The 21,643-nt window shown below is 30.7% G+C and overlaps 2 protein-coding genes across 4 annotated transcripts; both read right to left on the bottom strand.

Annotated features, from left to right (window-relative positions):
• Window positions 1–3,281: 3,281 nt before the first annotated feature.
• On the bottom strand, window positions 3,282–7,791 carry LOC110992461 (synaptobrevin-1-like). Of its 3 annotated transcripts, XM_022258290.2 has the most exons (7): window positions 7,709–7,791; window positions 6,417–6,561; window positions 6,185–6,263; window positions 6,033–6,112; window positions 5,791–5,842; window positions 4,947–5,030; window positions 3,282–4,033 (listed from the first exon to the last, which is right to left on the bottom strand). In XM_022258290.2, coding segments are annotated over exons 1-7 (444 nt in total). In that variant the 5' UTR covers window positions 7,711–7,791; the 3' UTR covers window positions 3,282–4,031. The 3 variants fall into 3 exon arrangements, with proteins under 3 accessions (XP_022113982.2, XP_045484572.1, XP_022113984.1); XM_045628616.1 differs by lacking the exon at window positions 4,947–5,030; XM_022258292.2 differs by lacking the exon at window positions 3,282–4,033 and having other exon boundaries at window positions 4,949–5,059.
• A 7,159-nt stretch (window positions 7,792–14,950) lies between these two features.
• Window positions 14,951–16,509, bottom strand: LOC110992477. Its single transcript, XM_022258318.2, has 4 exons — window positions 16,451–16,509; window positions 16,307–16,389; window positions 15,738–15,873; window positions 14,951–15,077 (listed from the first exon to the last, which is right to left on the bottom strand). The coding sequence occupies exons 1-4, from the start codon at window positions 16,473–16,475 to the stop codon at window positions 15,007–15,009; spliced, it is 315 nt and encodes a 104-aa protein (XP_022114010.1). The 5' UTR covers window positions 16,476–16,509; the 3' UTR covers window positions 14,951–15,006.
• Window positions 16,510–21,643: the final 5,134 nt, after the last annotated feature.

Raw genomic sequence — 21,643 nt, forward strand, 5'->3', positions numbered from 1 at the left:
ATATCATGTTTACACATTATTCTACAGGATATACGATGGAGCTTATAATCTGTGCAAAGTTAATACTTACGCTTACTTAGGAGTAACCTTCATTGGTTAAATTTTAAAGATAAAATCAGTGTGTAATGTTTTTATTGACACGTGTTCAATATTTAGTCTGTTCTTATTCAAAATTCAGATCTTCACACCTGTAAGCCGCTGGGCCGTCAGTTTTCACTGCTTGATATTTTTTATTTGGTTACTCGGATGCGATACTCGGGATTGATATTTTAAGTTGAAGGCACAGTTATCAGATTTTTTTCTAAAAAAAGAAACATTTTTGCCTATAATTATTTTTATTTATTATTATTGCTATTTTTTCTTTGATTTTGTTTTATATTCAATTAGTTATAGTAACGCTTGTTTTAAGTTTTTAGTTTTTTTGTTTCTTTTGTTAATTGTTTATTATTTTTTGTACTCTACCCTCTGATGGTGTTTCTTTAACGTTGTTTCTCATTAGAGTTGCCTGGAAGAAATCGCTTGTAAGCGATAAGGCCGCCCTTTGCCTTATATCTTTTTTAACTGTTTTTTTTTTTATTTTTTTTTTGTTATGTGTGTTTTTGTATAAGGCAATAAAGGATAAATAAATAAATAAATAAACAATAATCATTTCAACAACGTGTAAGAGTAAAATAGACCACATATGATTTTCAATGACATATTCACGTCTCTAACGTCACGTCAAATTCTTTTTAAATGCCTTCGTTGAACGTCATATTTCAAGTATTTTTTGTGAAAAAATTTACTAGTCAAATTACTAATAACTTAATTAGTGGTACTTTATGTTCAATGCGTTTGTTTCATCTATAACTTTTAGAATGCGAGTACTACCGTCATTACTTAAGAAACAATGACATGAGCGCATAATTCACGTCATTCTCAGCATTACTGTAAGTCAAAATGGCGGGCAACTATCAAAGAGAAAGCGCACAAGCTCTCACATCATTCTCCTAAGTCCATGGTATGCTTACGGGATTGTGTGCTACTACTAAATTGAACCTTATTGTAGGGACTTAAGACACATATTCACGTTAAGATATATTTGACAGGACAAAATTTATCAATTTATTATGAAAGTGTATTAACACGTTAAACTTGTACTCGAAGTAGTATAACTAGTGGTATCATATAGATTGAATCTTTGAGTTACCTGAAATATTATAATAGTTCAGTAGACTGTCTAAGGATATATATAAATTTATTATGTTATAAGTTATAAAGGGCATCACTGTCCTTTGTGAAACACGAGTGAAGAACGATACACTTGCACATGTCTAATTATACACTTTGTTATTTACACTATGTCGAATTGTTATGGCATTATGTGGATAATTTACATCGCCAAAACCTCACCACACCTATGTATTTAAATTTAAAGAAAATAATATCGTTTTTATTAATTCTGGAAGGACATTAGAAAAAATATTGAATAACATAATTTTTATTAAGTAAAACACAAAATACACTATGATTACAAAATACAGTTTACATCGAAATGACAGTATTATGATAATAAAATCACACATCAATTAAATTTTATTGTTATTTCAGAAATAAAATAACGGTTTATTCACCAACTTATATGTTCAAATTAGCAAATATTATATGAATCTCTCATAATAGGAAGTATATTTTGTTGTCATGGATTATAGTTTTATTGGCATTCCTTAATAGTTATATTAGTCCTAAACTTTAAAGTTTTTCATACATGAAGAACAAATTTCTTAACATACCCATAATATCATTAGAATAGTAAAGAGAACTAATATTGTCAATGGCACCATACATTTCCTGTACATACTTAAGTATATAGCTTAAGAATACATTTGCCGGGCAAAGTATCTTTGACTTCTTTCACATTTCTTATATTAAAAAAAACATAATTTATTTCATGTAGTAATACTTTAGAGATTTTGGACTTTGAAGTCCAAATAAGTTTGTTATTTATTTTAAATATATTATTTTTGAACATTAAACGTAGTTCCTGCTACGATATAGAAACTAATTCTAAAATTCTACAATATTAATATAAGTTAAATTATAGTATATAGTTCTGACATATAGATACATAATTGACGAAACGCGTGATTTTAAAGCTTTAAAGTAACATAGTAAGTCTTACCGTAATCAATTCCACGATCCCTACCAATTTCTACCTTTCCCTACCTTGGTGTTACAATTAACTTCCCTAAATTTAATTTCTAAGGGAGACAATTTAAAAAAGGAATATTAATTAGCCAACGCTTCTGTCGCTTAATCGCATAAGTATGCAAATAGTTTTATTTTCCTTAAACATCAATTTTGAAAATTTTATATGCTGAAGTGGAGATGACTATCTCATGAGTATTCATTACATCCAAAAGTGTTGTTCTTGCCAGTTTCGTTATAAGACAACATATATAGCTTATATCTACTAGTTACAAAAAATAATTCATCGTGTAAATAGATTTATGACGGCAGAGCTTTAGGCTCTAAATGAAATATATTCCTTTTTTTAAAATTGCCCCGTTTTGGATGTCAACTTTAAGAGTAATGTAGGTATATAGATACTTTGAGTGTATATACTTAAAATTGACTCCGTCTACTATATATAGGCCGTGTGAAACCCTTCGATTATTGACATTTAATATAGTATTATATATCTAATAAACTTACTGAGAGAGTATGGAATATTACAAGTCTCCAAAGGATTAAACCATTAGTTATGAACTGAGTAATTTTCACAATGTAAAATATATTTTTAGAGTTGATTTAATAACCTAAATTCATTTAACTTTATCAGTTAAACAGTTTATTAAACTAATAATAATAACAATTTAATTCTCAATATATGTTAATGTTTACAGTTTGATTTCGGACTTTTAAAGCCTTCAACAGAAAAACAATTTAAAAAATTACCCTGCAGTGGTATTTTTTTTAAAGTCCAGAACTTCTATATTAAACTTCGTTATTTTTGCTTCCTCTTACGTATTTTAACTTCCACGGTACTTTTGACATAAAAGATCCAAATAAAATACAAATAAAGACATTTAAAAATACTCTCTGAAAGAAGATAATTACTGTCGATAACTCATCTATAATTACACTATTAAATTTAAGTTGCACTTGAGAGACTTGTAACATTGTTAAGAATAACATCAATATAAATAATTAAGAGCTACAAAGGCACGCAAATCATTTCTTAATAGCTTAGCGTAAATAAAATCAGCTATTTCACAATTTTTTTTTTTCACCGTGTCCAGCCCTTTACCCCCACATTTTATTTTTGCGGCTTACGCAGCGAAAATAAATTGTACTAAATTAGGTATTTTACGCAAATGTTAATAAAACATTTAACTATTGAAGAAGATAACATGAGCTCCTTGTTTAAACATTAAATAAAAGGAAGTAAATTAATCTGTGACTGAGAAAGATTTTAATGCAGTCGTGAAAAATGAGGTCACTTATTTATTGTTTAAGAAATGATAATTTAAGACAAAATTTGCGCAATTCCACAAAAAAAAATATAATAACGTTTTGCCTAATATATTTTAATTTGAAAGCGGTGTTTTCATTGCGCTGGACCTACAATCTACATATATGTGTCTGTGAAGGCTAAATATAGTTAAGTAAGCTAGTAAGCTGAACCATACAATTTGGAATGAAATGTACTTTCCTAATTAATGTTTTATACAAAGGCTAGAAAAAAAATTATGCTTCTGTCTTCTATAACACATATTTCTTTAAAGAAGAAATTGTAAAATATTGTTTTATGAAGTATTAGGTATTCCTTAAACAACTATTGAATAGACTATGAATTTACATTTATTAACCCAAGTTAGTATGTATTATTAGAAATTTATATGGAGTAAATACAATTAGTTCTATACAATTTCCACATAATTTATGTAATAGGAATAAATACATTTTTTTAATTACATCTATGTTGGGTACGTTGAAATTTACACTAAATAATCTTACCTGAAGATTGACGTAATTCTCTACATGTATTTTCCTGAAAATTTTAAGTAATTAATTCACAGAATACTATTTATATACATCAAACTACGATTAAATAAATATTGGCTAATACAGTTTCAAACCAATCCTCGTATTCTTAATAAAATATATTTAGTTATCTCTTTTCTAATTTAATAATGAACTTACGACGGGAACTATAAACGGCTAGTAATCGAAAATATTTCTCTTTATACTATTAGTAGACCATGCAACATCAATATTAAATTTTATACATTTAAATGTGCTTTACATTCATATGAAAATTAAAGCGGTCATGCAGACAGCAAAACCTAAGGCTTTGAAAATACATTTTGTCAGTAAGTATAGTTTAGATCTATTTATCAGCATGCTTTCATTTATATTCTTTAAAAGTTCATGTGAACGTGTTTGTGTGATAAACTTGATTTCTAGATGTTATGCCATACCTACCTAAAAGTACCACAGATTACAGAGCTGTTACAATAACAGTAGTGTACTGTATAACAGTAAACTATAAAGTTAGCTGTCATTCTTAAAATTCATAGCGCAAGTTGTTAGTATTAATTGTTATTTATGTATTTACAACAACAGTAGCTTTATTCTGAATGATGCAAATCACTAAATAATTCTAAGCTTAGTTGCCTTAAAATTGTTAAGTAACGATTTGATATTACTAAGTATTTTTTTATGAATGACAGTTGCATAACTAGACTAGTACAGTATTCGTTTTTGACGCTATTAAATACTTCAATAGAAGTCGATGAATTTTAAATATATCTTTTGACAGCAAAATGCAATAGTTTATGCCATTTTTTATAAGATGTATATGCAATCTTTTATTATCTGATTTTCTCTTTACATAGTATATTGCTCGGTTTCAACAGACAAAGGATGAAAGTGAAGGAAAACGAAGAGAAGAAAGAACTTACACTTAGTAGAGGCAACTGGCAGAGTAGCATTGGTGGCTGCCACAGGAGCGATGCTGTGCACAGACGGGGTGCCGCGATATCGAACTAACCAAACATTTGTTTTATGTTATCACCTGCAAACAGCGTTAAGCAAAACATACGCCACGAAGCTTCTAATCTAACTGCCTTACTAATGCAGACATTAAACAGAATTCAACAATTCTAATAAGTAATTTAGTAGGTACTAATAAGTAAGTAAGCGATACGTAGATTATAAAGCAGTTTAAAAATTTTGCCCTTAACTGATTGTCAATTTTATTGTTACTAAAAGTGAAGTAAAATGATTTTGTCGGCTTTCTTAAAAATCTAATAACATATTATATCTATTAGAATGAACTACTGCAATACAAAGCAGTAAGAATATGTATTATGTTAATATTTAAAATGAAATCATTTCAATATACAAAGAAGGGTTAAATAAAATTGACAATAGTACGGTGATATGCTTAACGCTTGAAGAGTCATTTTAATAAAATAGCGCTTTATCCTATTTGATCCTCGTACTTAGTTCAAATCGTCTTGGTTTAAAGCGTTATCAAGCGTTACGCGATTAATTAAATATTTAATTTAATGCCCACATCAAATAAGACACAGAAAGACAGAAAACACACAACATTTAGAGATGGCTAGAAGTTTTTAAAGCTTTTGTATTGTTTTTTGGAGTCAGCCAATTCTAACATTGAGACATATACATAGATAACTATACTATTTTAATACACAACAGTTATTTGTCCAATCAAGCATATTATTTGCATTGTACTAAATTTGGCTTCCTTAAATTTTGAACTAGAACGCTGTAACTCACCAAAGAGGAGTCCTATTATCACGATTCCTATTACGCCCATGATAATCATCATCTGAAATATGTTTTAATAATCATAAATTACAAATTAACAAAAAATATTTTTCATTAATTTATAAGAATGTTCTTACGAACAAAACTTATTTAAAAAAAATAATAGTTAGATTTTCAAATAGGTTTCGTACTCAATAATCCCATAGACAAAATTCTATATTACTGATTAAACGTAGGAAATAGTATAATACCTTTAAATTCTGAAGCCAAAATTTGTTCTTCAAACTCTTTGCTTGCTGTTCAAATTGGGACGCTCCTTGCTGAAGGGCGTCTAAAGTAATGCCATATTATTATCTTACTTCTCACGAATTAAATTTAAGATTATTAAACGAAGTAAACTTACTCGCTCTATCATCAAGTTCTGATAACTTTGCATCTCGATCGAGAACTTTTTCAACATTGGATTTCATTATTTCACACACCTGAAATTTTTAAAATATTAATAATTCTAATAACTAATTCTAAGATTTATAACTACTACTTATCAACAACGTTATAACTACAAACTACGTTTTCTTATAGATTATTATATATTACCTGTTTACCTTACCTCGTATATCTAATATGTGTTTTACCTCATCAACTTGGGCCTGTTGCTGCTGCAGCCTCTTCTGGGCTGCAATTTGCTGGGGTGTTCGTGGCCCTCCAACAATCTCTCCATCAGCTCCAGTTTCAGTTTGTGGTGGCGCCAGCCCATCCTGGGTACCGCCTTCTTCCGCCCTAAAAAAGTGTAATACAGGTTTAACATAAGTGTATTTGTGAGTTCAATCCTAAAATTTTTTTTTTTCAGAAATTGTAACCAAGAATTTCTTAACCCCTCTTAAAAAATCATGGATTGAATAATTTCTAGGTAATTATACGTTATCAACAAACCTAAAAATAATTCTTACCTATGACAAATTATTAAATAATGTAATCTTAATATATATATTTCTTCTAACTCCTCCTAAACGACTGGACCGATTTAGACGAAATTTTTTGTGGGTGTTCAAGAGGATCTGGGAATGGTTTAGATTCACAATTTTGTCCGCTGGACAATGTTTTTTTAATTAATTTTCAATTTATTAGTTGTTGTTGATTTTGGAATGTTTTACATTGGATCCGACAGACGGCGCTACCATCGCAGTGTCAAATTTTAAATAATATTCGAATTTTAATTTTAGTCTGTCCCGAAATTTAAAAAAAGTTTTGTTATCATTGTGTTATATCGTGTGTGACCATGTGCGGGATCGTTAGATATTGTCATAACATTTGAATAATAATTTTCATCAAAATGGCTTATTAAAAATTGAAATTTTGAAATTAAAGACGTGTAGACAGGACAACGTCTGTCGGATCCGCTAGTAAATATATATAATTTAAATAAATTCCCAAATTTGTAATTACTAAAAGCTCTTATCGACACGTTTTTAGTTCAATGACAATGTCATGATAAAAGTTTATCAATCAATAGCAACTGGCACACTGCCACAGTCCAACATAATGCGGCATTTCTTGTTTACAAAAGCTAGTTGCAGTGTACCAAGGTTATCTGTCCTATTTTTCGTGCTAATGACGAGCATAGAAATGTAATGTGTAAACCTAGAGATATTTCAACTAGATTTTTCATTAGTAATGAATTTTATAACAAGAATATTGAAATTAAATGTAAAATTAAAAACTGTACCTAGGATTTAACTTCACTGCAACGACTGAACTAAAGCTATAAATGATAATTTAAATAATTAAAAAACTGATATACTTGACAATAATGTATTACATACGAATCAGTGTTCATGTATAGATAAATAACATACTGTTATTACAAATAAAAACTTATTCTATCAATCAATTACTCAATATGACCATTTTAATAAGTGGTACTTACATTTTGACTTGTTACGAGTTAACCCGTAGACACTATGTTGCTGAAAGTGAGCACTGAAAGGAAGAGCTTTCGGCTGAGCTTCAGAATCACGCTTGCCGCAAAGCACGAATAGCCGGCCGCAGTAACATCGCGCACACAATGTTTTAAGTTTCATGAATGTATTACTGTAAATCGTATTGATTTCATATGTGCTGTATATAAATTAATTATAATTACATAATTAATGACTTGCAATTTAATTAGGGTATTCTTGCTTGCTCTGTGTATTAGTTTTGATATTAATTTTTGGGAATGCAGTCGTGTAGGCTTTTAGACAAAGTATTATGTAAGGATAGTTATGTAATAAAATAATAAATAACTGCCAATCGTACTTTAATCTTTGTTCTGAAGGCTCTTAAATTAATGTGTTTAAGTTTTCATTTTCTTTGTTTATTACTGTTATTTTTACATTATTAGTTATTCTTAATATTTTGTTTTGTTTTTTTATTTTGTGGTCGTTTCTTTACTTTTTCTCCAATATATTGCTTGAGTATTTGTTGTGTATGTGTAAGTGTATTAAATCTGTAATGTCATATTTTTTTATATTTTTTACACATACACATTGTCCTAGAATGTGTATATATATATATATATATATATATATATATATATACACATTGTCCTAGAATGTGTATATATATATATATATATATATATATAAATTAATAAATCAATCAAATGTGTATGCGACACAGGATATATTTAATTGAACAATACTGGGAATGTTTCACACACGACTTCTGAAAAAAATTATTATAAAAGCTTTTCCACCTGACTATACAAGGACAAGTGCGCGTGCGCGATGCCTGTATTCGGCATCGATTTCGTATTGCGCACTCGTGAGGTAGGTCCGGGGTTTGTCGCACGTACTTCACTTCATTAATGAAAATCGTTGCTCTCATAAAAGCTTACTACTTTCTTCTTTCTTATTGTAAAAGCTATTTCATATTTATTTATTAAAGGTATTACACATTACATTATGCTATGCCAATACGAAAAAGCCGATAAAAATAAAATAAAATATAATAAAGTATATAATATTAAACACAATATGTCGAGTGTTGGAGACAGCATTCAGTAAACGTCTTTGATAACAGGGATCTTACTAAACGTAAACTATGTACCACCAAAATTAAAAAAAGTTCTGAACTCGTACCAAATATGTAGTTAGTATAATAATTAAGCATATAAAGAATACAAAAGTTCAATACATTCGTTTTATCACCAGAGCCTTGTTTAAAGCTTGTTGTTGTAATGACTCTACATCGGCACTTAATGCATGTAACAATAAAACAATACAATTTTTAAACGGCTGCGTATGTTGGTATTATATGGATAAGACGTTTATTTACATCAGCATGTAGAGATGAGGGCTCTTTCGGTAGTTATTCTATACTAAATAATGTAGTTAACATTATAGTAAAACTAAAAGTACGGAAAAAACTAATGTGAAGTAATTTTTGTAAGTTTATGTCTAATAGGTAATATATTAGGAAACGTTAACTTCCGCACTAGAAGTCTAAGTTCTCTATTTAATAGTTATAGCAGCCTCAAATTCTGTATTTATTATTTGTCTTTCAATAATAAAATACTAGAAAATTTGAATCCATATAAACCCATCATACGATAAATACATTAAGTATAAATTTTATAAGGCCATTAAAATTAGGGCGGTCGGCCGCGAGCAAATTGTTCAGAGCGGCGGCGCGGGCGCACAAAGACCCCCAACTAATCAATTGACTGGCCCCACAGCTCACCGGCAACATAAATCGATATGTTTTTTATTGTAATTATTCCTATTAATTATTGTAAGTGCTTAGATTATAAATATGGAAATATATACATAGCTGAAAAATATTTGTCGTATCAATTCTCAGCGGTTCAAGTCTAACTGCTATTGCATTTTTTAACTAGATATATTTTTTTAATTAAAAAGGTTTCAATCTGATTCTTAATTATTTATTAATGTTATAACATAAGGGTAAATTTAAATTAATACATAAATTCAGTCACTCAAAACATAATTGAATAATAAATTATGTAGTTAAATGACAAATCGGAATAATTGGTGTTACCATAAAAAACTATTTTCTATATAAAGCTACGATACAAATATACTGTACATCTGTATAAATTATGATTTCATGTTCGTGTACTTAAATCCAATAAAACTGTACTAAACAAATGCTGACTTTTGTTTTCGAAAAACTCCAGCCCGAGGCAGCGCACTGGGCGAATTCATTCATTTTAATAATATTAAATTAATTAAACAACTGTAATAATTTGTTAGAGTATTTTAATTACAGGTTTTTTTATGTTTAAACAACCAATGTGTTGTGACCCCAATATCATAGCACAATATACGCACACATACGCACCTAATCAGAAAGATATGTGACCGAGAAGCAGCAAGTGAGTGTCGAAATATTCCCTTTTCTAGGGAACTTTACATAAAGCGGACTACTACTAACTACTACGCCAGAAATATGTATAATATTTATAAGTGAGTCGGGAGAGTGACAATTTTGACAATCTTGCTGCAGAATTTTTGCCAGCTGCGATCTGTGCTCAAGAAACATGTCGGATAGCAGGCCTTTTCAAAATTCACACAGACAACTAGTAAAGGGACCACCGTTTGGTTAGTTCTGTCTTCACATTCACACACGTCACGTAAACAAGGTTTAATATGAACGTAACAGAAAAGTAGTCATAGCAGTCATAGTAGCAAAACTTAAAAAAAGAAAAGTGAAAAAGTGGAAAAGTCCACTGAAGGTTCTCAGATCTAATAGATGAAGGCCTTTGAAAACCAATATTGTAATATAAGTCTTAATTTTAGTACTCATCGTACGTAGACAATTCACTCTGTCTCAGACAATCACTGCATTGTTTATACTCTAAATTACAAATGTGTCATACATACATATAAAACACATACACAAATATTATTATTTATATTTCCGGGTTCAGAAAACTAATATGATATTTCGCTATGTTCATGCACAGTTATGCACAGTTCAAAACTACATAAGACTCAAAATTACTTAGAAAAAAACTAATAGACCAAAGCAAAGCAATAAAAACATGTAAACAGTGAAAGGATAATAAGAAAAGGACACATGAAAAAGAAAAGGGCATATGAAAAATATAAACTTTCAAGTACCTTCATTGGGATACAATATGAATATTCTTCTGTCTTGACATATTTAAGGTCCTCTTAATTAAAGGTACACAGTTCGTAGAATGCAACCGTACTCCTGATGCTCGAAGGTCAAAGTTAAGTCAACTGACATTCTATTCACAATTAGTCCGGCTAACCCACAACTAGGCGCAGTAAATAAATCTAAGCTTTGTCCACAAAATTAGCGTGTCTTGGCTAAGTGCTGGCCGATCCTTGTTAACTTTTTAGGTTAACAAGACGTCGTATTTACGTATCGCTAGCGTTTTGCTCCGTATTTAACTCAAATATTTATGAATCTGCTTCATAATAAAAACTTGTTATTCCACTGGCCCGCGACATATTTAAATTCCATATAAAAATTTAGTAGTAAAACATACTAGGCAGACAGATTCATTTCGGGTTTAATTTAACAAAATCCAATGAAGCAATGAGAAAACTAATATATATAAAGTTTGATTGACTTGATTGTTTTAGTTAGGTAATGATCGTCCTCGTTGCCGTACTTCGACGGGTCTGCAGTCACAAATATAGTTGAGTCCAACGTTCTTGGCCACCGAAACGAGGAACTTCCAGCGCTCCCCGTCCTGGGGGCTTAGTCAAGATGCCTTAACAGTATTGTATGTAGAAAGTGGCAAACTAAATTTTGTGTATAAATTTGTCGACACGAACTGAATTCGCATACAAATTTAGATTTCGACTTTCTACATACACTATTTCAAAGGAACCTTGACTAAGCAACTCGTATCACCCCGCCAATTGCTAGCAAATAAATTTAAAGTAATAAATTAGTTTAGTTTTCAGTATCAAACGGCTGTATACAGAACGGACCTTAATATATTTTATAATTAAGATAAATTATATAAACAAATAATTTATTATAAAAGTCATTTATTTTAAAGTAGCCACGCAGCTACCGTAACAAATCTGACATAACATTTCCATTTGAAGTGTCAATATTTAAAAAAAGAAGCCGACTTTGATATTTGTTGCCATGTTTAAATAGTTTCGAGGAGAGCAATCTGGCCGACGTAGACAAATATACGTCAATGTTGCCATAGTATTGTATGAGTCGTATTAGTTCGGTATGAAGTGATACCTTATTAAATAAATTTACGTATACTATTTGCAACTGTGATATTCAAATTTTATTAAAACGTTTATATTTTTTCCATTCTCTCGAAAATATATTAAATATTTCTGCATTCCAACTGCATACATTAAGATATTAAGCAATATATTAATTATTAAATACAATTTAGGTCTACATAGGGCAATCTTGGCAATAATTAAAACGTATGATGACAATTGACAAAGACAGATCATTATAATATGGTTCAAACTCTTTTGTTTTTTTGGGTATAGTGCATGCCGTTGAATTCAAACGACTATATAAAATATACAAATATTTACCGTATCTAATTGTACAAAAGTACGTATTTATTAATAGATATATCGTTCAAGCTTAGAACGACTACACCAAGCCCTATACCAGTTTGTCCCCAGTATTCAGGGTATTTAGCGTGACTTTGTTAAAAGGAGTGTCACCCTATGTCGGTTGCAGACAAATTTCGGCTCACATTATCACTTACATGGTAATCGGGTGCCCGGAACATCTGTTTAAATAAGGCAACCAGGAAATTTGTTTCCTTTAAATGTATGATGCTTTTATTACTGCAGAAAAGCGCTCAATGAAGAAACTTTATATGCTAGAAGATGATTCTTAAAATATCTGCGGCTACTGCATAAGAAATAAAATTTCTGATACTCAAGGAAAGACTAGAGTAGGTTTAGTTTTGAGATGTGATGCTATCGTCGCATGCTTCGTATAAGCATGACATGCCATGACCGCTACCACCACCTTCAATTAATTATAATGGGTAAAAATCCAGGGTAAACGTCGTATTGGTAGAAGGTAGAAATCTTCATAATTTTAGGGAGTGGACGGTTATTGCAACTACGGAAGAGTTCATGCTTCTGGCCCAGGACAAGACATGATTCAAGAAACTGACGGCTAGCCTCCAGTAATGGAGAGGCACTAAAAGAAGTTTCAGTTCATCGATCAGCATGACTCATATTAATTTTAACTAGACTGTTTCGGAATACTACAGTCTAAATGTGGCCAATATCCTTTTGCTGCAGTATTGTAAGTCATGAACCTCTATGTTTGACACACTGAATAATAATACTAGCGATCAGAGGTGGCCTTACCTATTGCCGCAGCTTGTCATTGCGAGGCCCTTTGCACTTTGTGAAAAGTGTGTGATGCGAAAGAAGGTCTAGTTGGTTGTTTTGGACATTTGCCAGTTACTATGTAATTATTGTTTTATTTACATAGACATAGACATAGACATATTATTTATTACAAACAAAACACACACACATAAATACACAACACAGCAGTAATCAAAGAGAAAAATTTAAATAAAAGATATAAAGAGAGGTATATTATTTTTTCCCTTTCCCCTTCGGTCCGTCTCAAGCATATATTGCGTGTGTGCTGTGGCTGTAAATGGCCCTGGCTCAGCATTATGCTGAGGAGCAGAGTGTTCCACAGCGCTGGTCATTCTGCCAGAGACCACATCAGCTAGTTTGCGCCTCAGTCGCAAAAAAAAAAGAATATATTAATACTCAGTAGGAAATGATAATAATAGTAATTATTGAAACTTAGCAATATCGGTAACAAAGTCTTGTGTAATATAGTGTGAAGTAAATAGGTAAAATTGAAGGTTAAAATAAGAATAATTGTTAAGTTTTATTATTACAATTTTTTTTTTCTTTTTTTTGGCGGATTAAAAACTAGGTTTCGTGGGATTTTTGTTGAGTTAATAGATAAGTTTTATAGCTGCGACTAAAATTAGACTTTAATTTAAGACTCTTCAGCGGAGGAGGGATATCATTCCAACACTTCGTCACACTATATTTAAATCTCCCACGAAATGAAGCTGTCCGATGCTGGGGAATGGCGAGCTCCTGAGTACAACTATTTAATAAATTGTTTTGAATGAATAAATTAGTTAACTAACTTTATTTATTTTATTATAACAATCAAATTCAAATAAATTTAATTAAACAATAAATCGTAAAAAATACGATATTTTTTTAAAGTTCTTTCGGCTGGCGATGGTCCGGGGGTCACACTAGTAATTATATATATAGAGAACAGACGTTTGTGTCCAATACCAGAAATTGACCATAGCATGCATTAACCTAGGCATCGTTGAATTGATAGTGTTTAATCATAAGAATCCACGGATACAAGGATAATATTCCGTTTATGTAATAGATTTCACGGAATTATACAAAACCGCTTCCTCGATTAATTTGCCAGCCACTAATAAACAAGTCTGTTGATCTTCGGACCATTTCACAGCAAATATTTTCCACTGTAGAGCCATTAATTGAGTATTGTACGGGTAATGGAGCCGAGCCTATCTATAACGACCCGTTTGAGAATTATTGGGTGCCAGCTAAAGATATCGTCTTTCCAGAATGACGTCTAGAAAATAAGTTCACGGAAGGAATTTAACAGAGAAATCATCTGCATTTTTATAATCTAAAACTTTCATAAGCTCATATCGAAAAAAATTGATTTAAAAAGTATACGTTACTAATTGTTGCACATTCAACGCATAAGCTAAAATAGTTTTTGTTTAATTGTTGATTATAAATATAAATGGGACTTTAAATAATAAATTTTAAGGTTATTTTTTAAATCGGTTAACGCAGAAATTCTGTGTCACGGGAATTCACAAGTAACACAGCAGCGAGTATAAAAAACTGGAAGGTATTGTAACATTGGCAAGATTACTAAGTAAATGTTTGACGCAAATACTAAGACTAGGGTACTAGGAATGTGTGGTAGTTACTCGCAATGACAAATACTAGACATCATAATATGTACTGAAAACACTTATAAAAATAAAGAATTGAGTTTTCGTAGAAACCATTTACTACATTCTTCATTCAGTTTCAATAAAATGTACAAAAAATAATCAAATAAAGAAACAACTTCTCACTTAGCTGTATTGCACTTCAGTTATAATGTAATAGAAATTATTTGCAATTAACAAAACCCATTGCCTTATCTATACTGTGCCCTCTCAGCAGCGGCGGCTTCATACTTGCACACATCTAGCTTTACGTGCCGGTATTCTGGAATTAAAAAAAGAGATCTGTCCCTACTACACATCATAACTGAGCTAGGAGAAAATTAAAGTTGAGGCAAAACGATATCAAAAAGACGACACACAGATCACTAATTAAAACATAAAAATGGGTACTAAATCCATTAAGGCACTTTTAAAATATAGTGATAGCCTGTGTTGTGCTCATTTACTTAGCCGATGTGTACAAAGCAGCTTCATAGTATGAGACGATATAGTGGCGGAAATGTTAAGAGGTAAAAAAACATATTATTCTTCCATATTAGTGTTATATGAACATTATATCTGAAATACCATTTAAATACATACTCTTCCAGCGTTAAAGACACACAGGGACCAAACTATTTAAATTGATTTTAAATTTTATCATCTTTTAATTATTGACCATTATTAAGATACTAAGACTGGTGAAATAGGCGGTAGTTTATTGTCTATTCTTCTCGTCGTTCAATATGTATTTCTTTATTGACGTTAATAAGTGTACATTGTGTTACCTAAATAAATTAAAGATTTTTGAATTTGAACTTATTACTATATGTTAAGAAAATTTAAAGTACTGTATACGTAAATATGTTAGAAATTAAGTAACCAGTTTCATTAATATATTTATGTGTTACAAATAACACTAACTTATTGTAAGTATACTTACGTTTCTTCTCATCACAGTTGTACTCATATAGATCGCAGTTGTCATTGAACATTCTAGAAATACCTAAAGAATCCTGCCCGCAAATTGCCACAAAGTCATGCTGACACTGGTCGGCCATTTTGCAGAAATTTATTACCTGGTAGACAAATTTTCGTTACAAATACTATAAATTACAATATCTCAATAAAGGAAATAGCTTGAACGCTTTTGCGCCATTGTTCTCTTGACAATTACAAATAGAAAACAGAAACAAAATAGAGAAATTACAAATAAATTGTTTAGAAATTACTTTCAAGATTAAAATTGCTTGTTTGCTTATGTAATACTAGCTTCAATTATTTGTATTATTAATTGTATCAAAGTTTAAGAAGAAGTCATTCAATAAGAATTTGATAAATAGTCTCTGTGCATTCTCTTTCATCATCTTCTTAATTTTTAAAGTCGACGGCATGTGTCAGGCACAGGAGGCTGATCACCTACTTACCCATTAGATAGACAAATCTAGGGCTCAAACCTAAAAAGGTTGTAGCGGTACTGATAGGTGTATTTATTTCAAATACTGTACTTACTGGTTCTAACGGGAAGAAGTAATCTTCGGCTTCTATTTCAACGTGGCTCCAGACTTCTTCAGCTATCACTAAAATTATTAAACCTGTAACAAAAATAAGATATCAAACCCATTTCTTCTAATAATATATATTTTTATTACTTACTCGGTATTAGCTTTTTAAATAACATTCTAATAACAATTGCACAGCTGTATGTCGTTAGAACTAGTTAGAATCTAAGCGACTCTAGGTTACCAAAGGCAGGATATAAAATCAAAACATGGGTTATGTTGAATGACGTTGAAGATAAATAATCAATGCGTATATTCGTATTATAAGAGATTTTCAATAATTAATATTATAAAAGCATTTTGGCGGGTTTTTAATGATAAATTTGAATATTTAAGCCAAAATTTAAGAGTAAAATTTGTATATGTTTTTAAAATGTTCTAATGTAGATTATAATAAGGAAAAGATAAACTAAATCATTGACTGCGATTCCATCAATCTTTGTTACTAAATCACATAACAATTTCGGTTTCTATGAAAACGCACGCTTTATATAATCTGTGATTGATCATAATTCACAGTTACGGAAAAAAGGTTACATCGTTTAAAGCAAAAGTACGTGAACCAAATGTTGCTAATACGTTGTAGTTATTACTACACATTAGTTATTAATCACAACATGAACGCATCGGATATTATCATTTACCAGATCTATACTAAACGAGGATGTGGTTTAACATCATCATTTATTGTAAGTATTTACAATAGGCAGTTAGGCCTGACGTTTAATATATACAATCTGTTTTTTTATGTAATAGGACGCAAACGGAAACTCTAACTCTTCACTGCATTGCTTAAATTCTAATTTAATCTTATAATTTTATAAGCTACTCTTAACACGCTTATTGGGTGAATTTAGATGAAAATGATCAAATGACAGAGCGTGAGCTAATGTGCTATTCAGAAAAGTGATTTTGTCTCAAGCCCTTTGACGTCAGTCTCATCTATCTGTCAAAAATTACAGTCTGCCAATTTTCTGCTTAGGCGGGAAATTGATTTGTAAATAAGAAACTACTTTGTAAATCATAACATTATATTTACTGACGTGATGAAATAAATTTAATTTAAAAGCATAAAATTTAACTACTATAGTATCTAGTCGAAAACCTATTATTGAAAATAATAATAATAATTTACCTATTTGCTTATTTTGTATGTAATTTAAGGTAACATTTAGTCTATGAAGATGATACGGACAATTATTTTTTTATAGTTCATTAAAAAAACAAAGAATTGTTATTAGATGATTATTTATCGAAAAATAATGATAATTTAGTGATAATAGTTCAATTCAATTCATAAAAGTATGCAATTCATCAGTGTTTTCTTGTTACCACGTTAATTTAGCGTCCATAGCGACTTTACAGACCAAACTTTTTTAATGAGTCTGCATTATCAGTTTATGAAACGATTACGTCAATACAAACCACGTATTTTTTTAAATATTATCTTCTTATAACATCAACATAAATTTTATTATTTAAATCAAGTTAGAAAGAGTTTTTTTGTTAGTAAAAACTCTCTCTAAGTTGCAGGTTAAATCAAGTTAGAGTGTTTTTTTGTAAATTATGCTATATATACTAACTAATTGTGTTGTCTGTTCAGGGATACTCTGGCTCCGCCTCATGACTGCTATATGGTGTCATCTTCCAGAACACGCATCGACACCTTCGGTAATTTTTTTATATATTCATAATATCTGAAAATAATAGTTAATAATAATAACATCTTAACTATTTTGGCGAAACGTAGCTTAACATAGGTTCGTGGGCTGCGAAATAAACCTTAAAATATTTTAATCGATATTGGATTACAAATCTATACAAAAAAAATGTTATGTAGATTACTCATCTTTTGATTAAATAACACAAATGATTTGTTTCATATTTATTCGCAACAGTAGTTATCTAAAGATCTTAAAAGCTCTATTGTGTTTGTGTAAACTTTGACATAAAACCTAATTAATGTGCAGTGATATAGCAATAGATTATATTTAATGTAAGTGGATATCATTGAAATGTGTACTTAATTATATTTATCGGTGTTTATTAACATAAATGATGTAATTGTTTGCGGCTAAGCGGATGTAATGGTAATATTACAAACTTAAAAGCCTAGCTTTAGTCGTTTGACGTACCTATATTTTATTCCTTGTGTTTTTTTTATAGAATAGGGAGCAAAAATGCAAGAGTCTCATCTGGTGTTAAGTGACACCGCCGCCCATGGACACCCTGATAGCCAGGGGGCTCGCGAGTGCGTTTCCGGAATATTAAGAATTGGTACGCTCTTTTCTTGAAAGACCCTAAGTCGAATTGGTTCAGAAATACTTCAGTGGGCAGCTGGTTCCACAAAGTAGTGGTGCATGGAAGTTATGGAACCGTGGACGTCGAGTTGATACGGGTGGAATTTCTTATTCTGTTTGTCTAAAATGTATGATATCAAAGACATCATTGAGACTTATCATTATTTCCTATAGTGCCAATTTTGTACTAGAACGTACCCAGGAGGGCATAGAATATGAATTGCTAAACTATCTGCCCCACTCACTTAGTTCATGGTTTTTATGAAAAGGTAGTAGATATTTATAAAGTGACTTCAAAACGGCGAAATTAATTACTACGTATGTTAGGCGAATGATTCCAAGTTTAAATGGTTGAACTGTTAACATCCCTTGTGATGTTATAACATTAATTTAAAATTTTCAATTTTGGCATAAATTCATAATTTCAGAATAAAATTGACCAATTCTGCAGTCTTGCGGACACGTGTATTCACGATACGATACCGATATGCGGACGAATGGGCGAAGAAACGAGAACGTTTCTCGATCTTTGCGATTTGTTGGAGTTCGCTTGCGACACCAATCAAGGTAATTTTAACGAGACATAAATTATCACATGTTTACAGAAAATATTTGTTTAAGAGCCCTCTCATTTGAAAATAGAATTTTATATAGAAATTTTCTACAACAAATTGAACCTGTGAACTTTTTTATTTCAGTGTTTGCGCACGTGGATGACATGGAAGGATGTCCAGTATTTAAGTTTTAAATTTGTATATAGTTTTGTGTTTAAGGCGACCAATACATAAGAAAATGCTTTCAAGTAAATTTAGTTAATATTTAAATTCAATTAAACAAAGAAAATCTATTCTCTTTTAAATGTTTTCAGCTGCACGACTGTATAGTAAAAAAAGTTTTACCTTAAAAATAAAATCTTTATAATAAAAAAGCAAATTGCTAGCTTTCAATCTATTTAATTCTGATATATTAAATAATTTTAATTAATTAAGCACTTATTAAAACTTAGCTACATGAGCCTTAAGCAATGAATAAACCTAACATATTTTTTCTTCAACGTCTTAACTTAAATATGTACCATTACGGTAATATGTGGGTCTGACCTGAGAAAAAAGATAGAGATAGACTTATGTGAAATAATACGTAACAAAAAGAGAGAGTATAACCTAAGTAACAGGTTAGGGCAGATGGAATAAGTATAGCGAATGCAGTAAGGTACAGTAAAGTTCGATTGCACCATTGTTCTGCTGAAAATAAACTCTAGTTAAACAATGATCAAGGTATGGATACATCAATGCAATATCTGATATATTTTATATGGATTATGCATTTAAAAATCGTTTGACGTTGACATTCTATTACATATAATGTTGAATAGTGTTAATGAATTTTAGACAAACACCAGAATTTATGTTTCAATTAATTAATATCACAATTTACGTTCAAATAGTACTTTAATATTTCCCATTCACCGATTTTTTGCGTACATTTGTTTAACTGATAGCGGAGCAACCGGCCCAAAGTATCCGTGAGAAAGGTACAATTTGAACAAGCCATAATTAGCGTTGCATTAAATCACCGGTCGGCTTGCCCGCCCGCGATTTCGTTGATTAGCTACCCAGGGTCAAGTTCAGAACTTGGAGCAGAGGTCAAGGACACCGCCCAAAAGCTTTATAAACTTTTATGTTTAAATTCAGAATGTCTTCGTTAGGATTTAAACTGATGCGTCGTCATAAGACTAAGCTAAGAAAATCTCAGAATTAACATATTAAAATAGGAAAATGACATTTTAAAAGATTTAAAAGCTTAAAATTGGAGCTATGGTTTTTGCATCTTAATAAATTAAGCATCATTATAAATTAAGCACAGTAGTTAACATATTGATTTATATTACACTTTTATTCAGTTATTATACATTTCATGAGATTCATAGTGTACCAGGAATAATAAATCACTTACATTACTTTATTAGACTCGGAATGCCACAAAGTTCAATACGATTTTCAATTTTTTTTTTAATAATAATAATAATAATATATTTATTTTATTTCTCACAAAAACATATACAATAATTGTCATTCTTCTTAGGAGCACTGCTATTGCTTAAGTGAGACTGATGCCTGTTAAAGGTTGTGCACCTGTGTAACAGGTCATCAGGCCTCCACCACTTCGGATCGATAAAATGATAATATGTAAAGAATAGACAATTATATTAATTATAAGGAAACCACATGGTGTATGCGTGTGTGTTTGTGTATATGTGTGTTTGTGTATGTGTGTGTTTGTGTATGTGTGTCTGTGTATGTGTGTGTTCTGAATAATTGACGTAAAAATATTGCACAATTATACTCCAAATAATTATTAACTAAAATTTACATAAAATTTGTGTCAAACTTTATGCTCAACTATTTAGTTATGATAAGCATCTATGATCATCATGTATCTATGATAGTTATGACACTAACTTAATCCGTAAATATTTATATTTTTACAACGTAAGAGACGCAAAACTAATAAAATGGTATAAATATACTAGCTTCCCCCGCGAATTTTGTTTCTTCTTAATATAATTTAATTAGCCTTTTAAGTATGTCCATACGTACGTCCATGTTGGTATGGAACCTTTTGCTAGTCACCCCAGAGACTGTCCGGTTTTCCAGGATGAAAGCTTTTTAGAGTGCTTGCTGTGAGTTTTTTCTATATAAACCTCAGAGTTCAAGTCATAAGTTTTTAATTAAAAGTTGATCAAAGATGTGTGAAAATTTCACGAAAATCGGTCAATCCATTTCGGAGGAATTTAATTATTTACACCGTAACACTAGAATGTAACGTTTATAGGTTTTCCCTCTTTTCTCTCGGGCCTCACCACTCAGTACTCACCCCCGTAGGTAAGGTCCGAAAAGATGCAATCGCTCGGCGTTTAGTCAAAAAATGTCCAAAACCAGAGCACCCAGAGATTCTGGGTATACTGATAGGCATCGGCTAGTTTA

Source organism: Pieris rapae, chromosome 6 (assembly GCF_905147795.1).
Source record: "Pieris rapae chromosome 6, ilPieRapa1.1, whole genome shotgun sequence".
Classification (NCBI taxonomy): Eukaryota; Metazoa; Arthropoda; class Insecta; order Lepidoptera; family Pieridae; genus Pieris; species Pieris rapae.